Here is a 17,470-nt window from a genome sequence, read left to right as displayed (position 1 = left end):
CCCTAGAAATGAGCAGAGCAGAGACTATGAGGTTAGGGAAGCACTTATTGAGTGAGTCTCAGAGTCCTGCTGCAGGACTCTGGCTGAGGCCAAGAGAAAATGTGGCCAAGGCTTTACCAAGTCTCGGGGGTCAAGGGTCTTGGGCCAGATAAACCCTTCCACCCCTGCACAAACTTAGCTGAGGCAGTTGTACTGAAATAGTGCTTTTATTTCTTGAAGTTCTTGGAATATGCTGCAGGGCAGGGGGAGTCCTCCTTGCCTAGGAGGGCAAAGGGCCTTGCTTGGTGGGCAGCTCTGGGTCTTTCTCCTCGATGACTCCTAGGAGCTTGGGACTGGCCTGTGGGAGGTCAGGGTCTGAGGAGGGAAGTCTCCAAGCATCCCTATGCCCACAGCTCACTGGGACCTGCCCCTTGCCACCCACCATTGCCAGCCTCTGCACTTTTGTCTTGGTGGTGCCCTGTGAGAACAGACCATCCTCTGAGGACTGTGGTTCCCCTTCCTCACCTTCCTGTACCCTGCTCCTTCCATGAGCTATTCTCTGCTCCCTGCCACCTCATTCCAGGACTCACAGGTTCTCCTGGGCCAGCCCCTTCTTCTTGTTTGCTTGGGGCTTGAGCAGGGATCTGCATCCCAAGCTTTTCCAGCTCCTCCTTAAGCCTGGACAGAAAAGGGTGGGGTAGGAGTGGGGGGGGGAGGGGAGGGGAAGGGACAAGAGGGTGTGAAGAGACCAGGAGATAAGCCAAAAGGGGAGCGGAGATGCCCTCAGCCACCTTCCCCTTGGGGACTGGGGGCAGGGCCTCCATGCCCACCTCTGCCTCTTCTGCTGCAGCTGCTGGCACTTCTGCTGCAGCTGCTCATGGTGATGTGCAGCAGCCTCCAGGAGCTCCTGGGCCTTCCTGTTCTCCTCTTCAAACAGATGCCTGAGGGTAGGGCCATCAGCAGTGGTGGCTCCCTCCCTCCGCCCCATTCCCTGTCCACGCCATCCTTATCTTACACTGCAGCTGCGGCCTCCTGGCTGCGCAGAAAGAGCCCCTCAGCAATGGTCGAGCAGCCATCAGCCCCAAATTGGGAACACAGGCGATGCTTCACATCCTCCAGCTTCGCCTCCACAAGCTTCTCTGCAGCAGGAAGGGACAGATGAGCAGGGCAGGGCAGGACAGGGCAGGGCCTCCCCATTCTCCAGGCCTCACCTTCCTTGAGCAGTTGCTCCTTGCTGCTGTCCAGGGTGCCAATCTCCCGGGCCATCTGCTCTGGCCTCTGAGTAGGTAGAAAGGAGGCCTGTCCATGTGTCCCAGGCTCCTCCCTTGCACCTCAGAGAAGCCTACCTGGATCTGGTCTCTACTCAGTATGCCTCACTTCCTACTACTCTGGGTCTCTGGGCGCACAAGGCATGTGCCAGCTTCAGGGCCTTTGTACTGGCCATTTTCCCTCCACCTGGAACTGTCTCACCCCAGATACCTGTGATGCTGCACTTGAGAGGCTCATGAGGTGGTTCATGAATTTTGCAAGCTTTGAAATCAGGTCTGAGGCAAGTATTTATTATAGGGGATCCTGAAAACATTACAAATCAGAACTGTTCCCTGGAGAATCAGTCACCAGACCTGAACTGCAGCTCCTCTTCCCTTTGTGTGGTGTTCTCACTGAGCTCCTCTATCCTAACATTGATTCTCTCTGCCCCTTTTATTTGGCACCTGGGATCCTTGGTTTCCCAGTATCTGCCCTGTGCCGTCATGGCTGCAAACACATCCACGGATCTTCCTTATGGATAACCTCTCCTTGGTTCATTGGGGTTCCTCCTGGCCACTGAAGGGCCAGGGGGGAGCAGCAGGGATGGATGGGCAGGACCAGTGGAAGAGGACGACACTGGGTGGTGGTGAGGGTGGTGTGTAGGGACTGAGCTGAGGGCCATCTTGATGTATGACCACCAGGGCTGGCTCAGGAGCTGGGTGTGGCAGGTGAGAGGGAGGAGGCTTGCAGTGTGACCCTGAGCTTTGGGCCTGGGACTTCCAGGGAAGATGTGGAAGGTGGGAGGAATGGCTTTGAGTGACTCACATGGAACTTCCAGAGGTCCTTGTGTTGGCCCATCAGATCCTCCAGCTGTTCCTCAAAATCAAGCCTGTGGACCAACCATACAAGATGAGGAGCCATGGGCTGAGACATTCCTTCTCACCTTGGTCCAGGCCAGGGGTCTTCATGCACAGACCTTTGGAGGCTTGCCCGTGTTCTTTGCTCTGCAGGAAGTACTTTCACCACCTTGACCCTTCAAGACTCAGCCCAGCCAGCTCCTCTTCTAACCCCCATCCCCAGTATTACCCGCACCCACAACCCATCCCAGCACATCGCCCCCACCCTGCCTGGTACTGGGCACTGGGCTTTACCTCAGTTGCCTCTGTTTGTTCTTCTCTTCCTCAATCTGGGAGTTCAGGGCAGAAATTCGCTCCTTGCACTCCTGCAGCATGGTCTGCTTCCTGGGAAGAGGCAAGGCAGCTGTCAGTCATATTCTCTGAATGTCTCCCCAGGACAGGGCTGGGGTGGGGCTTCTGCCTTCTCTTGGGGTCTGTTCTGGCTTTGCAGATCAAGGTCCTTCTCTAATAACTTCATGGGGGGGGGGCATGAGCACGTGTACCCTGGAAATACTGTTGTGAAATCAGGAAGATCAACATGGACACACAGAGGTGCACAAGCACACACTAACATATCAATCTCATCCAAATTTCCCACGTAGTTCTAATGTTGGTGGGCTTGGGGACTCTGGTCACAAAATGAACTAAATCAAGGTTCAGGAAGTGGAGAGATGGATTCACAAATATTGAGGTGGATGGAAAGATAGATGAATGGAGAGACACTGGGTGCCTTGATGCCTAAATGAAGGGACAAAAGAGTGAACAGAGACCAAGGAGCTGATTTTAGGAAGAGTGACAGGCATAAAATAAATAACAGCTGAAAGCATTTGATATTCTAGCAAATGAATGATTATCCCAGTGAGTCAGAGTACCGTTAACACTACTGCGTACTGTTGGGGCCAAGGTGGGAAGACATGCATCTGGCCTCTCCTTTTTTCAGAGGGAGACACTGTGACCTGTGGGTCCAGGACTGATTTTCCCTCTTTCTCCTTTCCACCACAATGAAGGGGAAGGGCAGAGCAAGTCCCAGATGGAAGCTCTTACCTCTGTGCCTCACTTTCCTTCTCCTGGCAGTGGAGCCTGAGGATCCTTAGGGTCTCTGCAGGGAGAGGAGCCAAGGGCCCCATGAGAACCCATCAAAACATCAAGATTGGGCATTGATAATAGGGTCAGATCACGTGTGGTCTTGTGGACACCTGATAGGACTTTGTCATTTACTGCAAGTGTGGTGGAAGCCACAGGAGGGATGCAAGCTAAGTCAGGTTCCAAAGGGCTTCAGCTGCTATGGAAAGATTGGCCTCCGCAGGGTGACAAGGGCAAAAGTCTGGAGACAGAGTAGCTGCAGTTACCTTGCTTTTTGTTCAAGATCTCTTTCAGGCGTACTTTCTCTCCACTCACTGGAAAACACAGTAACACATTCAGGCCTCAGTGTGCATCACTGCACCCTCAGGGAGTGCATTTGCCCCTCATGCACAGGCGGTTTGGGATAGCTCTACCGCAATCCCAGATGTGGACCCCTTGAGTTGAGCCCCCTCCCCTCTTGAGCCCACACTCCCTGTAAGCAGCAAAGGGGTTGATATAGGGTGACTGTGAAGATCCTGCAGAAGGCCAGTGTGTTTACATGGAGGAGAGAGAAAAAACACATCACATGAAGAAACACAAGCAGTTAGGGGAATGTGATCAGGTGGGGACAGGGTGCTGTCTTTAGATGGGATGACTTGGGGGAGGTTTATCTGAGAAGGGCACATTCAAGGTAAGAGCTGATGAGGATGTGTGGCAGTAGGAACCTGTACTATCTGGGTAAGAACAGCCTATCAAAAGCCCTGAGGTGGAAGTATGCTTGGAGAGTACTTTGGGAACACTCCTACCCACAGAGTGGGAGATTGGCAGGACCTGATGTTGGAGAGGGGGTAGGAGCCCTTGGCTACAGCAAGAATGCTAAGTGTCCAGAATATTGAGTTCAGGAAGGTATGACACTGAAGACCTCTGGGTGACCCCCAGCATGCTTACATGAGTCCATTTCCCTCTGCAGGGCCTCCCAAACAGTCCGGGCCTCTCCCAGCTCCTCACTGGCTTTCTTTTTTGCTGTGCCAAAAAGCAGAACAATGTAAGTGCAGCCTCCAACTGCATTATTCCTTGCAAACAGTGACATTTTTCATTTGTCTTCCAGGAAATCTGGGTTGGGGGACAGATTTTAAAGCAAGAAACCAGGCTTCCAGAACACAAGCCTTTCTTGTTGGGCTCAGTTGACAGCACCACTAGGTTCATGGACACGTGACTATAGCAGTTGCATTTACATGGACCCATCCTTGGTTTTAATGATCTGCTGCTGTCATGAACTACTCAGTAATCTTTTAACAAGGAGCCCTGCAAATCATGTAGCTGGTCCTGGAGCTCACCTTGCTGAACCTCATTAATCCGATTAATCAGGACTTCAACCCTGGGCTCTAGGCTTCCCGCTGCAGGAAGGAAAGGAAGTTGAGTGGAGATGACAGGGCAGGTAGAGGGAGTTGGGGGCCCTACAGGGAATCTCATTCTGGGTAGGGGAGACAAGGAAAAAAATAGAGATACTGAGTCAGGCTGTAGTAATTGCAGCAAGGAATTAAAGAGTGAAGGAGTGGGGCATGCTCTTCAGATATGGGAAGACCTCTTAAGGGCCCCAAATCATGGGGAGGGCAGTTCCTGGGTGGGGTGGGAGGCAGTCAGTGTAAAGGCCTGCCCTGAGGTGGGCATGTGGCTGGAAGGAGGCTGGTAAGCAAGTAGAGAGCAGCAGAGCTAAGGTGGAGGGAAGGGAGGTGAAGGTGAAAACCTGGATTTAACTGAATACAGTTGGGGCCAAATAGGTGGCTAGCAAGGGGGTTTTGGGAAAATTTCTCGCCTTCCATCCCCTCATAATTCAATTTTGAATCATGGCGCTGTATTTTTGCTTCAAAGAATTAAGTTTTAAAAGAGAGAGCAAATGAGTTAATTTCCCAAGGCTGTGAATTGTGAGGCCTGGAACTGAATCCACTTCTGCCTCATCCCAAAGCTCAGGCTGTGCCTGTTACAGAGGAGACATGAGACCTTTCTGCAACTTCTTCACCATTTCCAGCAAGTCTTCGATTTTCTGTGAGGATTTGGCTTGCCCTGTAGAGACAAAAGCAAACATTTTAGAATCCTGAGGGAGTGAGAAGCCTGAGGAAGGGTCCAACAACTTGGTCTGGGACTGAGGGGGGGCTCAGGTCTCCAGCCACAGTGGTGCCCCTTCTCCTTGTCCTGAGGTGGACGGATACTGAATGAGAGATGAGTCGGGCCATTTCACAGTCTACTTCTTCTAAATTGTGAAATCATACCACAGATTTCCCCTTAATACAACTCAGGCCAAGGGGAGGGGTGAACTTTCACTGCCTGTAGTATTTAAGATTGGGTCAAAGCTCATGATGTAATAGTGAAAGAAAAAAAAAAGGAGGGGTAAAAAAAACTGGAAACAAGGAGTCAAAAATCACTGTAACTGCAGATGGCTAATTAACTAGAAAGTTCTAGAGAGTCTTATAAAAAATCCCACAAAGAACAGAAGAAAACTAATTTAAGACATCTCAATTTAAAAAATGCAGTTATTCTATATACACTTATTATTCTGAAGCCTCCCATTAAAATATTAACCTGTTTATAACCAATATAGGCACTTATTTTTTTTTAATTTTTTTATTGTTATGTTAATCCCCATACATTACATCATTAGTTTTAGATGTAGCGTTCCATGATTCATTGTTTGTGCATAACACCCAGTGCTCCATGCAGAACGTGCCCTCTTCAATACCCATCACCAGGCTAACCCATCCTCCCACCCCCTCCCCTCTAGAACCCTCAGTTTGTTTTTCAGAGTCCATCGTCTCTCATGGTTCGTCTCCCCCTCTGATTTCCCCTTCATTCTTCCCCTCCTGCTATCTTCTTTTTTTTTTCTTAACATATATTGCATTATTTGTTTCAGAGGTACAGATCTGAGATTCAACAGTCTTGCACAATTCACAGCACTTACCATAGCACATACCCTCCCCAGTGTCTATCACCCAGTCACCCCATCCCTCCCACCCCACCCCCCACTCCAGCAACCCTCAGCTTGTTTCCTGAGATTAAGAATTCCTCATATCAATGAGGTCATATGATACATGTCTTTCTCTGATTGACTTATTTCACTCAGCATAATACCCTCCAGTTCCATCCACGTCGTTGCAAATGGCAAGATCTCATTCTTTTTGATGGCTGCATAATATTCCATTGTATATATATACCACATCTTCTTTATCCACTCATCTGTCAGTGGACATCTTGGCTCTTTCCACAGTTTGGCTATTGTGGACATTGCTGCTATAAACATCGGGGTGCACGTACCCCTTCGGATCCCTACATTTGTATCTTTGGGGTAAATACCCAGTAGTGCAATTGCTGGATCATATGGTAGTTCTATTTTCAACTTTTTGAGGAACCTCCATACTGTTTTCCAGAGTGGCTGCACCAGCTTGCATTCCCACCAACAGCGTAGGAGGGTTCCACTTTCTCTGCGTTCCCGCCAACATCTGTCATTTCCTGACTTGTTAATTTTAGCCATTCTGACTGGTGTGAGGTGGTATCTCATTGAGGTTTTGATTTGGATTTCCCTGATATAAGCACTTATTTTTAATCCCTTAATGAACTGGTAGATCTAGGCCATTATTACTAATGGTACTAACATCACAATAAAGATAACTGGACACTATGAGCCATTTGAGGTAAAAATATAATATAGGATTCTTGCCAAAAAAATCAGACTAGTATCTTTTAATCCTCTCAACCTAAATACTAATTCAGAGGAAATACAGGGACACAGGACACATGGGAATGCAATTACCAACATCCAGATTAGGAACTGGATTCCTAAAGGAACTCAGTTCCTTTAACAGATTTTGGGGGAAAAGGGAAAAAGAAGAGTCTTGCAGACTAAAAGGGATTAAAGAGATCTATAAATCAATCTCAAAAATGGACAGTATTTAGATCTTGATTCAAACAAATGCACTTTAAAAAATATTGATGACACAATCCGGAAAATTGACTGGATATTTGATGAAACTAAGGAATTATTGTAGTTGTTATTCAGATATGACAATACTATTGCGGTTAGTTAACTTTTAGAGATATGCATGGAAATATGTATGGATGATATGCTATGATGCCTGTGATCCTCAAATGAAGTAGTGGAATGGGTGGCAGGAGTGGGTGAGGATAAAGAGGAAAAAAGGTTGGCCAAAAGCTGATAATTGGTAAAGTGGAAAGATGGGCTCATGGGGTAATTATACTTTGTTCTCGCCTTTTGTATATGCTTAGATCTTTCCATAATATGTTTCAATCAATATAAAGAAGGTAAACAATCATTTCTATAGAAGAGTGGAGAAAAGGAGAGAACAGTGAAGCAAAAATTATACAAATGATCACTATTTGAAAAGCTGTACAATCTCAGTCATAATTAATGAGCTAAAAATAACATATTGTACCTATCTGATTGGTAAAGATTAATAAATCTGTCAATGGTCAGTGAGATCATGTGGGGAAACTCATACACACTGAAAGGACTGTGGAAACGGATGTGACCTTTTGGAGGGCTATCAACATTTTGAAGACTTAATTCCAGTCCTAGAAATTTATGTATGAGTTATACTTGGTTAAGTATGCAAAAGGCACGTTAAAGGACACTGAAGCAATATTTGTTATGTCAAAAGCGGGAAACAACTTGAATGCCCATCAGTCGAGAATTTATGATTCATCTCCACCACAAAATACTGTGTAGCCATTGAAAAGGAGGTAGATTCGTATGTATTAACATGGAAAGAGACCCTAGACAGAATAAATGAAAGTGAAAAATGGTGTATAGAGAATCCCATATGGCTACAAAAAGAGGTGAAATATATACCTGTCACTCTACAAATATATGCATACCAAGTCTAGATAACTTCTGGCCAGAATCACACACACACACAAAAATCAAAAGTAGTTACCTCTGGAGGGTATGACTGGAAGGACAAGAAAGAGGATGTCTACTTTTCACTATACACACTTTTACATATGGTTATATTTTTTAAAATTAATAAATTTCTCTGAGTGACCCCAAAATGATATTTTGTTTGGGCAACCATTTTCTCAGGTATTACTATTAAAAGACCGGGCAGTGAGCTGCACTGTTTTTATTCTCTATTGTATGTCTAGTGCTCGCCACAAGGTAAGGCACAGACTGGCAATAAATATCTGTTGAATGAGGCAACTAATGTCTTGGTAACAAAAAATCCAGGGCACAAAATAGCCTGTGTAGTATGAACCCCCTAGTTTTACTTTTTATTTCAAAATAATTTCAAATTTACTAAAAAGTTGTGGAAATAGGATACATAGCTCCTATCCCCCATTAGCTAACATTTCTGAACCTGGAGAATGAGTTGCAGACAATGCTTCATTACCCCATAATACTCTAGTGTGAAGTGCAGAAGTAGGACGACACCCTCCTAGGCGGTGACCACAGTACAACATGTGTTGAAATAGTATGGTCCGGGGACGCCTGGGTGGCTCAGTCGGTTAAGTGTCTGCTTTTGGCTCAGGTCATGATCCCAGGGTCCTGGGATCGAGTCCCACATCGGGCTCCTTGCTCAGCGGGAAGCCTGCTTCTCTGCCTCTGCCGCTCCCCCTGCTTGTGCTCTGTCTCTCACAAATAAATAAATAACATCTTTAAAAAAAGAAGAAGAAGAAGAAAGAAATACTATGGCCTGATGTGACCGTGTTAGAAGATGGGGCTTTTGGGAGGTGACTGGGTCATGATGGTGGATGGAGTGCCTTTATAAAAGAGACCTCCAGAACTGCCTGCCCCTTCCTCCCTGTGAGGACACAGCCAGAAGAGGTCATCCAGAAACCAGGAGCTGGTCTTCACTAGACATTGTGTCTGCTGGTGCCTGTGTCCTAAGACTTCCAGCCTCCAGAACCATGAGAAAGAACATTCTGTAGTCTATAGGGCCATCTGGGCTCTGGTGTTTCCGTTAGAGCAGCCCAAGCTAAGACACTGGTGGAGCTGATTCAGCTACTAGTTGATTAGAGGTACCCGAAACAGCCTTACTGAAAGGCTCCTTCGGTGCAGCCTTAGCTATGGGGGTGTTTCATACAAAGGACGTGTGCGCATCCGTCCCCAGTCGGGGGCTGTCTCCTGGATGCCCATCGGTCCCCAGCCCGGGGGTGTCGGTCCCCAGCCCGGGGCTGTCTCCTGGATGCCCATCGGTCCCCAGTCGGGGGCTGTCTCCTGGATGCCCATCGGTCCCCAGCCCGGGGCTGTCTCCTGGACGCCCATCGGTCCCCAGTCGGGGGCTGTCTCCTGGACGCCCATCGGTCCCCAGTCGGGGGCTGTCTCCTGGACACCCATCGGTCCCCAGTCGGGGGCTGTCTCCTGGACGCCCATCGGTCCCCAGTCGGGGGCTGTCTCCTGGACGCCCATCCGTCCCCAGTCGGGGGCTGTCTCCTGGACGCCCATCGGTCCCCAGTCGGGGGCTGTCTCCTGGACGCCCATCCGTCCCCAGTCGGGGGCTGTCTCCTGGACGCCCATCCGTCCCCAGTCGGGGGCTGTCTCCTGGACGCGCATCCGTCCCCAGTCGGGGGCTGTCTCCTGGACGCGCATCCGTCCCCAGTCGGGGGCTGTCTCCTGGATGCCCATCCGTCCGCAGTCGGGGGCTGTCTTCTGGATGTCCATCCGTCCCCAGTCGGGGGCTGTCTCCGAGGTGCCCATCGGTCCCCAGCCTGGGGCTGTCTGCGAGGTGCCCATCTGTCCCCACCCCGGGGCTGTCTCCGGGATGCGCATCTGTCTCCAGTCGGAGACTGTCTCTGGGGTGCGCATCCGTCCCCAGCCCGGGGCTGTCTCCGGGTGTGCATCCGTCCCCAGTTGGGGGCTGTCACGGGGGGGGGGGCGCATCCGTGCCCAGCTGGCGGTTGTCACCTGTGTGTGCATTCGTCCCCAGCCCGGGGCTGTCTCTGAGGTTCCCATCGGTCCCCAGCCCGGGGCTGTCTCCGGGTGCCTCGCCCTGCTCGGAGGACACTTTCTGAGCCAAGGCTCATGACCCAGAGCAGGGACACTGTGGAGCCGCGCCGGATCCCAAGGCTGCCCTCGTGCAGGCAGGTGTGAAGGGAACCAATAAGACCCGTGCCACTGACGGCGCTGTGAGCAGGGGACAGATGAGCCGACAGGAGCAGAGTCCCGAGGGGTGGCGGTGGGGCTCCCACGGAGCACGTACGAGCCAGGTCCTGCAGCTGAGGGCTTGGCTCGGGGACAGCCTCCTACCTTCCCCTCCGCGTGGGGCGGTGACTTCGGACTCCGGAGGACCTGTGCGGAGCTGCCCAACCGTGTCCCCCTGTCCCCTGAGCCAGGGACCGTCCCTCAGCAGGTCGGCGTCAGGAGGAAAACCCGCGGGCTGCTGCGCGGAGCCGGTCTGGCCCGGCTTCAGAAGAGAAACGCCGGCTGAGGGCTCATCGACGCCATGGAGAGAGCGGAGCTCCTGAAGGGTCTCGCTGCCGGGGGCAAACGGCCGGGGGCGGCCGGCGGCCCGACCTTCCCTCGACAGTGCGCTCCCCGTCCCGCCTGCCCCGGCCCCCCCACAACCGCCCCTGCGGGGACGCCTGCACTACCTCCGGCCTTCTCAGCCCGCTCCGTGGCTCCCGCCCCCTCGGCGTCCGAAGGCCCCGACCGCCCCGCCATTTTCTCCGCTCGCGCGCGGCCGGCGAGTAGCACCTCCGTGTGGATTGGACGAAACTCGCGCCCGGGGCGGGGCTTCCTGCAGCACGCCTGCGCACCACGCTTCCGAGAGCGGTGAACCGGGTCCCAACGGCTGTGGAGAGGCGCTAGTGCGCATGCTTTAAGCCTCTGGGGCCGCACATTCCGAGTAGAGGAGGTGGGCGCTGGGTGCATGTGGTCTTCCAGGCTTGCGATTGGCCGGTTGAGGAGTCAGTGACCTGCTCTGGAAGAACCGCCCCCACTTTACTGAGCCTGTGGAGGTTGCGGCAAGTGCACCTGTGCCCCGCCACGGATCTAGGGTTTGATTCTTGTCTCCGCCAATATTCCTCACTGCACATGTGGGGTGTAAGCCCAGGAATGTAACCTTTAACTACGCAACATGGAATTTCCTGGAGTCTAGAGTAGGAAATTTACTCACAGACCCTTGGGAGAGCACTCTTACCTAAACACTGCATTTGTCAATGTATTTTTTGGTTTTCTTCCTATTCCTTCTTTGAGATTGCTTTCCTTTGTTTAGTTCAGTGGAACTGTCCTCTATTTGCTACATTGGATGCTGCATGAGTTAAGAATCAGTTAATAAAGCTAATTAGATTTTTAAGTTTACTCATTTGAAATTTTCTTTTGTTAACACCTCCCTGTAATAGAGGACAGATGAAGTAGAGAAGAAACAAGTTTAATAACGTGGATTCCTCCTATATACATGGGAGAAACCCAGGGAAACGGAGGAATTCCCTGAAATGGCTAAAGCCACCACCTTACATGCCATTATGGGCTAAAGATGAAGATATTGGTGGAAGCAGGAGTCATCAGGCAGCCAGAGTAAACAGGGTATGGTTGTAAGGTGCCTTTCCCATGGATAGAAGTTTCTAAAAATTTAGAGTTCTGCCTTTCTTCCTAGTACAAATGGAGATTTTCCTTTTAAATGTAAATGGTCCTCACCAAAGCACAACTTCTACTCAGTTTTCAGAGGTTCTTTTGTGTTTGTTGTTCCTTAGAATTAATCATGCCTGTTAACCTTAAAAATAAAAGTGCCATTTATTTTACCAGCCAAAGATGGGTTTATTTGGGAATAGTAGAGAATTACAACTGGGACAAGCCAGCTACTGCAAAACCACACGTAAATCTTGACAACTAGCAAGAGGAGGCTCTTTTATAGAGGAGGCGGGGTTGGGAAGAGGCTGTTGTAAACTGAAAGCCCTTTGGAGTAAACTGGGGAACTGGAAAAGTAGTGGCTTCTCATTGGCTGGGCCTTGGCCGTCTCTCATTGGCTGGGCCCTGACCGTCTCTCACTGGCTGGGCCTTGGCCGTCTCTCATTGGCTGGGCCCTGACCGTCTCTCACTGGCTGGGCCTTGGCCGTCTCTCATTGGCTGGGCCCTGGCCGTCTCTCATTGGCTGGGCTGTGGCGGGGTGGTGCGCGGGGAGGAAGCGTGCTTTCCTCCTGCTGGGATAGTGAAGTGTATCCACCTACGAGGTACCTCTTTTCCTGTTGGTAGGGTGTAAGAGTGGCTCTTTCCAAACCTTGGGACTTCATTTGAGTCAGGTTTCCTGGTATTTTCGTAGGCTCAAACAAAGCTTATGCCAAAGATCCGTGCTCTCTCCTCCTGTGGAGGTGGTTCTGCATCCTTATGGACAGGACCCACCAGGAAGGTGCTGCTGAATCCTCAGCCTCAGGAACATTTGGAGCTGTGGGAGGAAAAGCAGAGGCTTCCTGTGTGTAGTGAATAGTTAGGAGGGGTAGTCGTCAGAGGACCCAGTGGAGGAAAGGCCTGCGGTGGAAACCTGTCTTTTTAGTTACTTTTTGTGTGTGGCGCAGGATTTTGTGTATGGTGTAACGTACTATGTTCCATTGCTTGTGGCTCATTTTCCCCAGCAGTATTCATTGAGGAGACTGCCCTGTGTGGGGTGTTCTTGGCTCCCTTACAAAGTAATTGAACATCTGTGCTTGTGTTTATTTCATTCTGCTACAATGATCCTTGTGCCTGTTTTAATCTCGACACTTTCAAGACTGTTTTGTTTACCATAGCTTTGCAAAAGCTTATTCTTTCTCAAGATGGGTTTGGCTATTCAAGATCCTTTGGTTTCATACACACTTCAGGATTGTTATTGTTTTGTGAAAAATGCCTTTGGAATTTTGTTCATGATTACATTGAATCTGTGGATTACTTTGGGTTGAATGAACAATTTGACAATATTTAACAATCTACGAGTAAGAAATATCCTTCCATTTATTGGTCTCTTCTTCAATTTCTTTATCAGCATCCTGCAGTTCTGATGTTACAGAGTTTTCACATCTTGGTTAAATTTTTTCCTAGATATTTTATTATTTTTTGATGAAATTGTTAGTGATACTATTTTCTTAATTTTTCCTTGTGATAGTTTGTTATGAATATGTAAGGAGTGAGAATGTCCTGTTCCTTCAAGGTCCTTCTTGGTGGACTAAAAATCAAATTGACATGAGACAGAGTAACAGGAGAAAATAAAATTTAATTTTGTACATATGGGGAATCCAGAGAGACATGGAAACTCCAAACACACTTAGGCAAAATGAGGTATATATGTCATCCTGAACTAAGGACAAGGGGATAGGGGTCAGGAACATCAAAGGGAAGGGATGCACTTCACAGGAAAATGAAAAAGAGTAAATGTTTTGTAGAGACAGTGAGAATCAGAAGACTTTATGCAAACAGACCTTGATAGGTTCCTCCCTTTCTACCATTCCTAGGTCTTATCATAGTTTAGTTATCTGTGGTGATGGCTATCCTCCCGGAGCCAGGCCCCTGGGAACAGACCTCTTGACCCAACCATTGGTTAGGGTTAGGGCCTAGGAGCATGGCAGGTCTGATCTGCCATCTGTGTGGTGCACTTCCCAGAGGGCTGAGTTGAGGGTGTGGGTCAGGTGAGTGTCAGGCTCAGGGTTTGGGTCCAGGGGGCTGCTGAATGTGGGGGTTCATTGGGATGGGCTCAGGTGGGCCTTCAGATTTCTCTGGTTCTGAATACTTTCTGGAGTCCCCGATGGCATGGTTTCCTTCTGGGTGGCAGCCTGAGTCCTCTGGTATTGCTCAGGTGTCCCCAATCCCTGGGGCTTGGGAGTCAGGTCTCTGGGGACGGATCACTCAGAACCTGACCTAGGGTTATGGTTAGAGGTTAGGGGTTAGGGGTTAGGGTTGGGGTAGGGGTTAGGGGTTAGGGTTATGATCTCCCTGTCCTCTGCTGTACAGAGCCCATTCTCCTCCAGTAACTAGATTGATCGTTTCAGAACATAACCTTTGAGCCTCTCTGCAATCTGCTTCCCACCTGCCCGTCCTCTTCAGCCTCACCTCTGCCACCGCAGCCCCCCTTCTGTGGGCCACCCAGGCGTGGGGTTGTCACATACGTGCCTTGGGCCTGACTCCAATTCTTTACATTGTCTGTGCCCTCTGCCAGGAGCACTCTTCTCTCCCCCTGCATCATGTCTGGTCTGTTCCCCCATTGGCTGGGCCTCTACTTGCCCCTTGGTGACTTGCCTCCTGTCTGCTGGGTGTGTGCTTGTCCCCTGTTTAAATGTAGTGCCCGCCTTCCCTGTGTGAGCGATTTACTAACCTGCCAGTTATGGGGCAGACCAGGGAAGTAGCCTTAGTGCCTGTGTAAAAAAATCAGTCTCAGGGCGTCTGGGGGGCTCAGTCATTAAGTATCTGCCTTCAGCTCAGGTCGTGATCCCAGGGTCCTGGGATTAAGCCCCGTGTCAGGCTCCCTGCTCAGCGGGGAGCCTGCTTCTCCCTCTCCCATTCCCCCTGCTTGTGTTCCCTCTCTAGCTGTCTCTCTCTGTGTCAAATAAATAAATAAAACCTTTTAAGAAAATCAGTCTCAGAGGGGCTCACCACACTTGCTGACAATGGGGGAGCTGCTGTCCCCACAGTGGGGAGCAGGTAGTCAGTCCCCTCAAAAGGGGACCAGGCACATGAGGGGGTTGGACAAGACTTCCAACTTCTTGGGGTCAGGGAGATATAGACCTGGACCCGGAAGTTTACTCCCTTGGATTCAAGGCTGGGGCCTAAGCAAGCCCCCTCTTCTTCCAGGGGTCCTCTCTCCCCTTCCCTGCCCACAGGCTGGACCTGATTCCTGATCTGGGGCAGTTCAAGATGACCCCTCCTAGGAATACCAGTGGTGTACTGATGGACCTTGTCAGCAAGAGACCCAGTAGCCTTCAAGGGAGGACCCTATAGGGGGCGGAGACAACTCTGTTGTGGGCCAGTGACAGCCCACTCAAAACAAAGTGGGGCAGGTGGCTGGCCCTGCTGATTCTACCCAGTCTGCAGGGCATAGAAGCAAGGGCTATGCCCAAAGGTGCTCAAGTCATGGCAGGTGGGAACAGAACCTGCAGGGGGTCAGCCAGGAGAGGGCCCGGGAGCTCAGCACAAGGGGCGTGTTCCTGGTTCCAGCATGCTGACTGTGGGGCTGCATGGGTTTCCAGCCTCCTAAGCCTCAGGCTTCCCTTTGTAAGATGGGGTGCTGATGGCCCCCATCTCTGGGAGCAGACGGTAGGGAGGCCCCACCGGCAGACTTACTCAGGACAGGCCAGGAGGGTGGCTGTTGGTTAAAGCAGCCCAGGGCCTGCCCCCGTGATGAAGGTGCACATGTTCACGGCCCCGAGGTCTGGGGTCCTGCCGCCAGCCTCTGGCAGTGACCCTCCTCCAGCCTTGTCCCCTGTCCCTGTGGATCCGTGGTCTTCCTGGAGCTGTTCCTGCAGATGGTGGAGAAGCACTTCACGGTGGGACACGGGGTCACCTACTACGTCTTCACCAATCAGCTGGCTGCTGGGTCCCATGTGCCCCTCCAGGAAGACTGGAGGGTGGTGGTCCTCGAGGTCCCCGGTGCCCCGTGCTGGGAGGACGCGTCCATGCAGCACATGTGATGATCCGCCGCTTCTGCAAGTAGATCTTCCTGTCATCGCGCGCTGAAATAAAGTTCTCAGACACCAATCTGAGTGGACATTCAGGGCTGCCTCTGCAAGTAGAGCTGTAGCAGCTGGGTTCTGCACATCGCTTTTATTTCATTTTTATCAGAAAAGCCAGGGCAGATGCCTCAAAGTGTGGGAAAGGAGGACAAAGGGATGGCAAGTATCCTGAAGCTGTAAAGCAGGCCTGCACCCTCCCCTACACGCGGGCACGCAGGGAGGCAGTCATGGGGTGAGGGAAGAGCGGGGTGTTTGTGCTAGCAAACGCCAGGTGGAGGAAGGGGGTACTGAGGGTTACATTCTTTCCTAGCTCCTAACCTGTGCCCTGCCCCTGGGGATCATGGGATCCTGCTCCTACTGGTGCATTCAATAGCCTGAGAACAGGAATGCTGTTGATGTTTCAGCTGCTTCCACAATCACTCCTGAGGGCTTACAATATATTTTCTAAGAATAACTCCACACTTCCTCCGTGAGGTGGGCTACCTGGTGTGCACGGAGGTGGACATGAAGTTCCGTGACCACGTGAGCGTGGAGATCCTGTCCCCCCTCTTTGGCACTCTGCACTCCAGTTTCTACCGGGCAGCCCACAAGGACTTCAGCTATGAGCATCGGCCACAGTCCCAGGCACACATCCCCACGGACAAGGGCGACTTTTACTACATGGGGGTCGGTGGTGGAGGTTCACCGACTGACCTTGGCCTGTCACCAGGCGATGGGAGTTGCACTGGCCAGTGGGATTGAGGCCGTGTGGCACGATGAGAGCCACCTGAACAGGCACCTGCTGGACCAGAAGCCCCTCAAGGTGCTGTCCCCAGAGGACCTGCGGACCTGCAGATGCTGGGTTGTCCCCAGAGGACCTGTGCACCCAACGCCACCTAAAGTATTGGCCATTTCTTGTCACTTGAGCTGAGTACAAAAGTTTGGGAGTTGGGGGTTGAGGGGGGTTCCTGGCCAGACTTTGTATTTGGGGGACAAAGGCCATCCAGACAAGCTTGTGTTGAGCCTAAGGAGGGAGTCTGTGTGGAGACCCCAGCTGCAGGCACTGCTGTCCCCAGATGCCCCCTCAACGCGTCCCAGTGCAGCTGCTGCTGGGGGAGAGCCTGCCCCTTCCTCTCTGCAGAGGGCTCTCTCCTGCACCAGGTGCCTTCTCTCCTGCCAGCTACTGCCAGCCTGCAGCCTTGGAGGGTGGATACCCCGAGTTCCTCCAGCTGCTGGGGGAGTGCCTGCCCCCTCCTCTGTGCCTGAGGGCTCTCTCCTGCACCAGGTGCCTCTTGTCCTGCCAGCCTGCAGCCTTGGAGGGTGGGTACCCCGAGTTCCTCCAGCTGCTGGGGGAGTGCCTGCCCCCTCCTCTCTGCAGAGGGCTCTCTCCTGCACCAGGTGCCTTCTCTCCTGCCAGCTACTGCCAGCCTGCAGCCTTGGAGGGTGGATACCCCGAGTTCCTCCAGCTGCTGGGGGAGTGCCTGCCCCCTCCTCTCTGCCTGAGGGCTCTCTCCTGCACCAGGTTCCTCCTCTCCTGCCAGCCACTGCCAGCCTGCAGCCTGGGAGGGTGGATACCCTGACAACCCCCAGCCCTGGATGATTTACTCTTTGTTGGTTCTAGGATTCAGTGCGTACCAGCCTGCAGCCTTGGAGGGTGGATACCCCGA

The 17,470-nt window shown here is 51.4% G+C and overlaps 1 protein-coding gene and 1 pseudogene across 5 annotated transcripts; one reads left to right on the top strand and one right to left on the bottom strand.

Annotated features, from left to right (window-relative positions):
- Positions 1-187: 187 nt before the first annotated feature.
- Positions 188-10,886, bottom strand: SYCE1 (synaptonemal complex central element protein 1). Of its 5 annotated transcripts, none has more exons than XM_036110363.2 (13): positions 10,785-10,886; positions 5,187-5,249; positions 4,523-4,582; positions 4,134-4,208; positions 3,473-3,520; positions 3,168-3,222; positions 2,379-2,468; positions 2,053-2,116; positions 1,191-1,257; positions 995-1,118; positions 810-920; positions 505-657; positions 188-337 (listed from the first exon to the last, which is right to left on the bottom strand). In XM_036110363.2, exons 1-13 carry the CDS (start codon positions 10,852-10,854, stop codon positions 319-321), a joined length of 999 nt encoding a protein of 332 aa, XP_035966256.1. In that variant the 5' UTR covers positions 10,855-10,886; the 3' UTR covers positions 188-318. The 5 variants fall into 5 exon arrangements, with proteins under 5 accessions (XP_035966256.1, XP_035966261.1, XP_035966257.1 ...); XM_036110368.2 differs by having other exon boundaries at positions 188-325; positions 566-657; XM_036110364.2 differs by having other exon boundaries at positions 570-657.
- A 4,606-nt stretch (positions 10,887-15,492) lies between these two features.
- On the top strand, positions 15,493-16,703 carry LOC118547126 (histo-blood group ABO system transferase 2 pseudogene; annotated as a pseudogene).
- The last annotated feature ends 767 nt before the right edge of the window (positions 16,704-17,470 follow it).

Source organism: Halichoerus grypus, chromosome 7 (assembly GCF_964656455.1).
Source record: "Halichoerus grypus chromosome 7, mHalGry1.hap1.1, whole genome shotgun sequence".
Classification (NCBI taxonomy): Eukaryota; Metazoa; Chordata; class Mammalia; order Carnivora; family Phocidae; genus Halichoerus; species Halichoerus grypus.
The sequence above is the reverse complement of the archived record's forward strand: the minus strand, read 5'-3'. Positions and strand labels throughout refer to the sequence as shown.

Coding starts and splice junctions, on each gene's coding strand:
- SYCE1 (XM_036110368.2), bottom strand. CDS start 10,854: ATGGCGGGGCGGTCGGGGCCTTCGGACGCCGAGGGGGCGGGAGCCACG. Junction 1,119..1,190: donor GGAGCAACTGCTCAAGGAAG/GTGAGGCCTGGA, acceptor TTCCTGCTGCAG/AGAAGCTTGTGGAGGCGAAG. Junction 921..994: donor CAGGAGGCCGCAGCTGCAGT/GTAAGATAAGGA, acceptor CCCTACCCTCAG/GCATCTGTTTGAAGAGGAGA.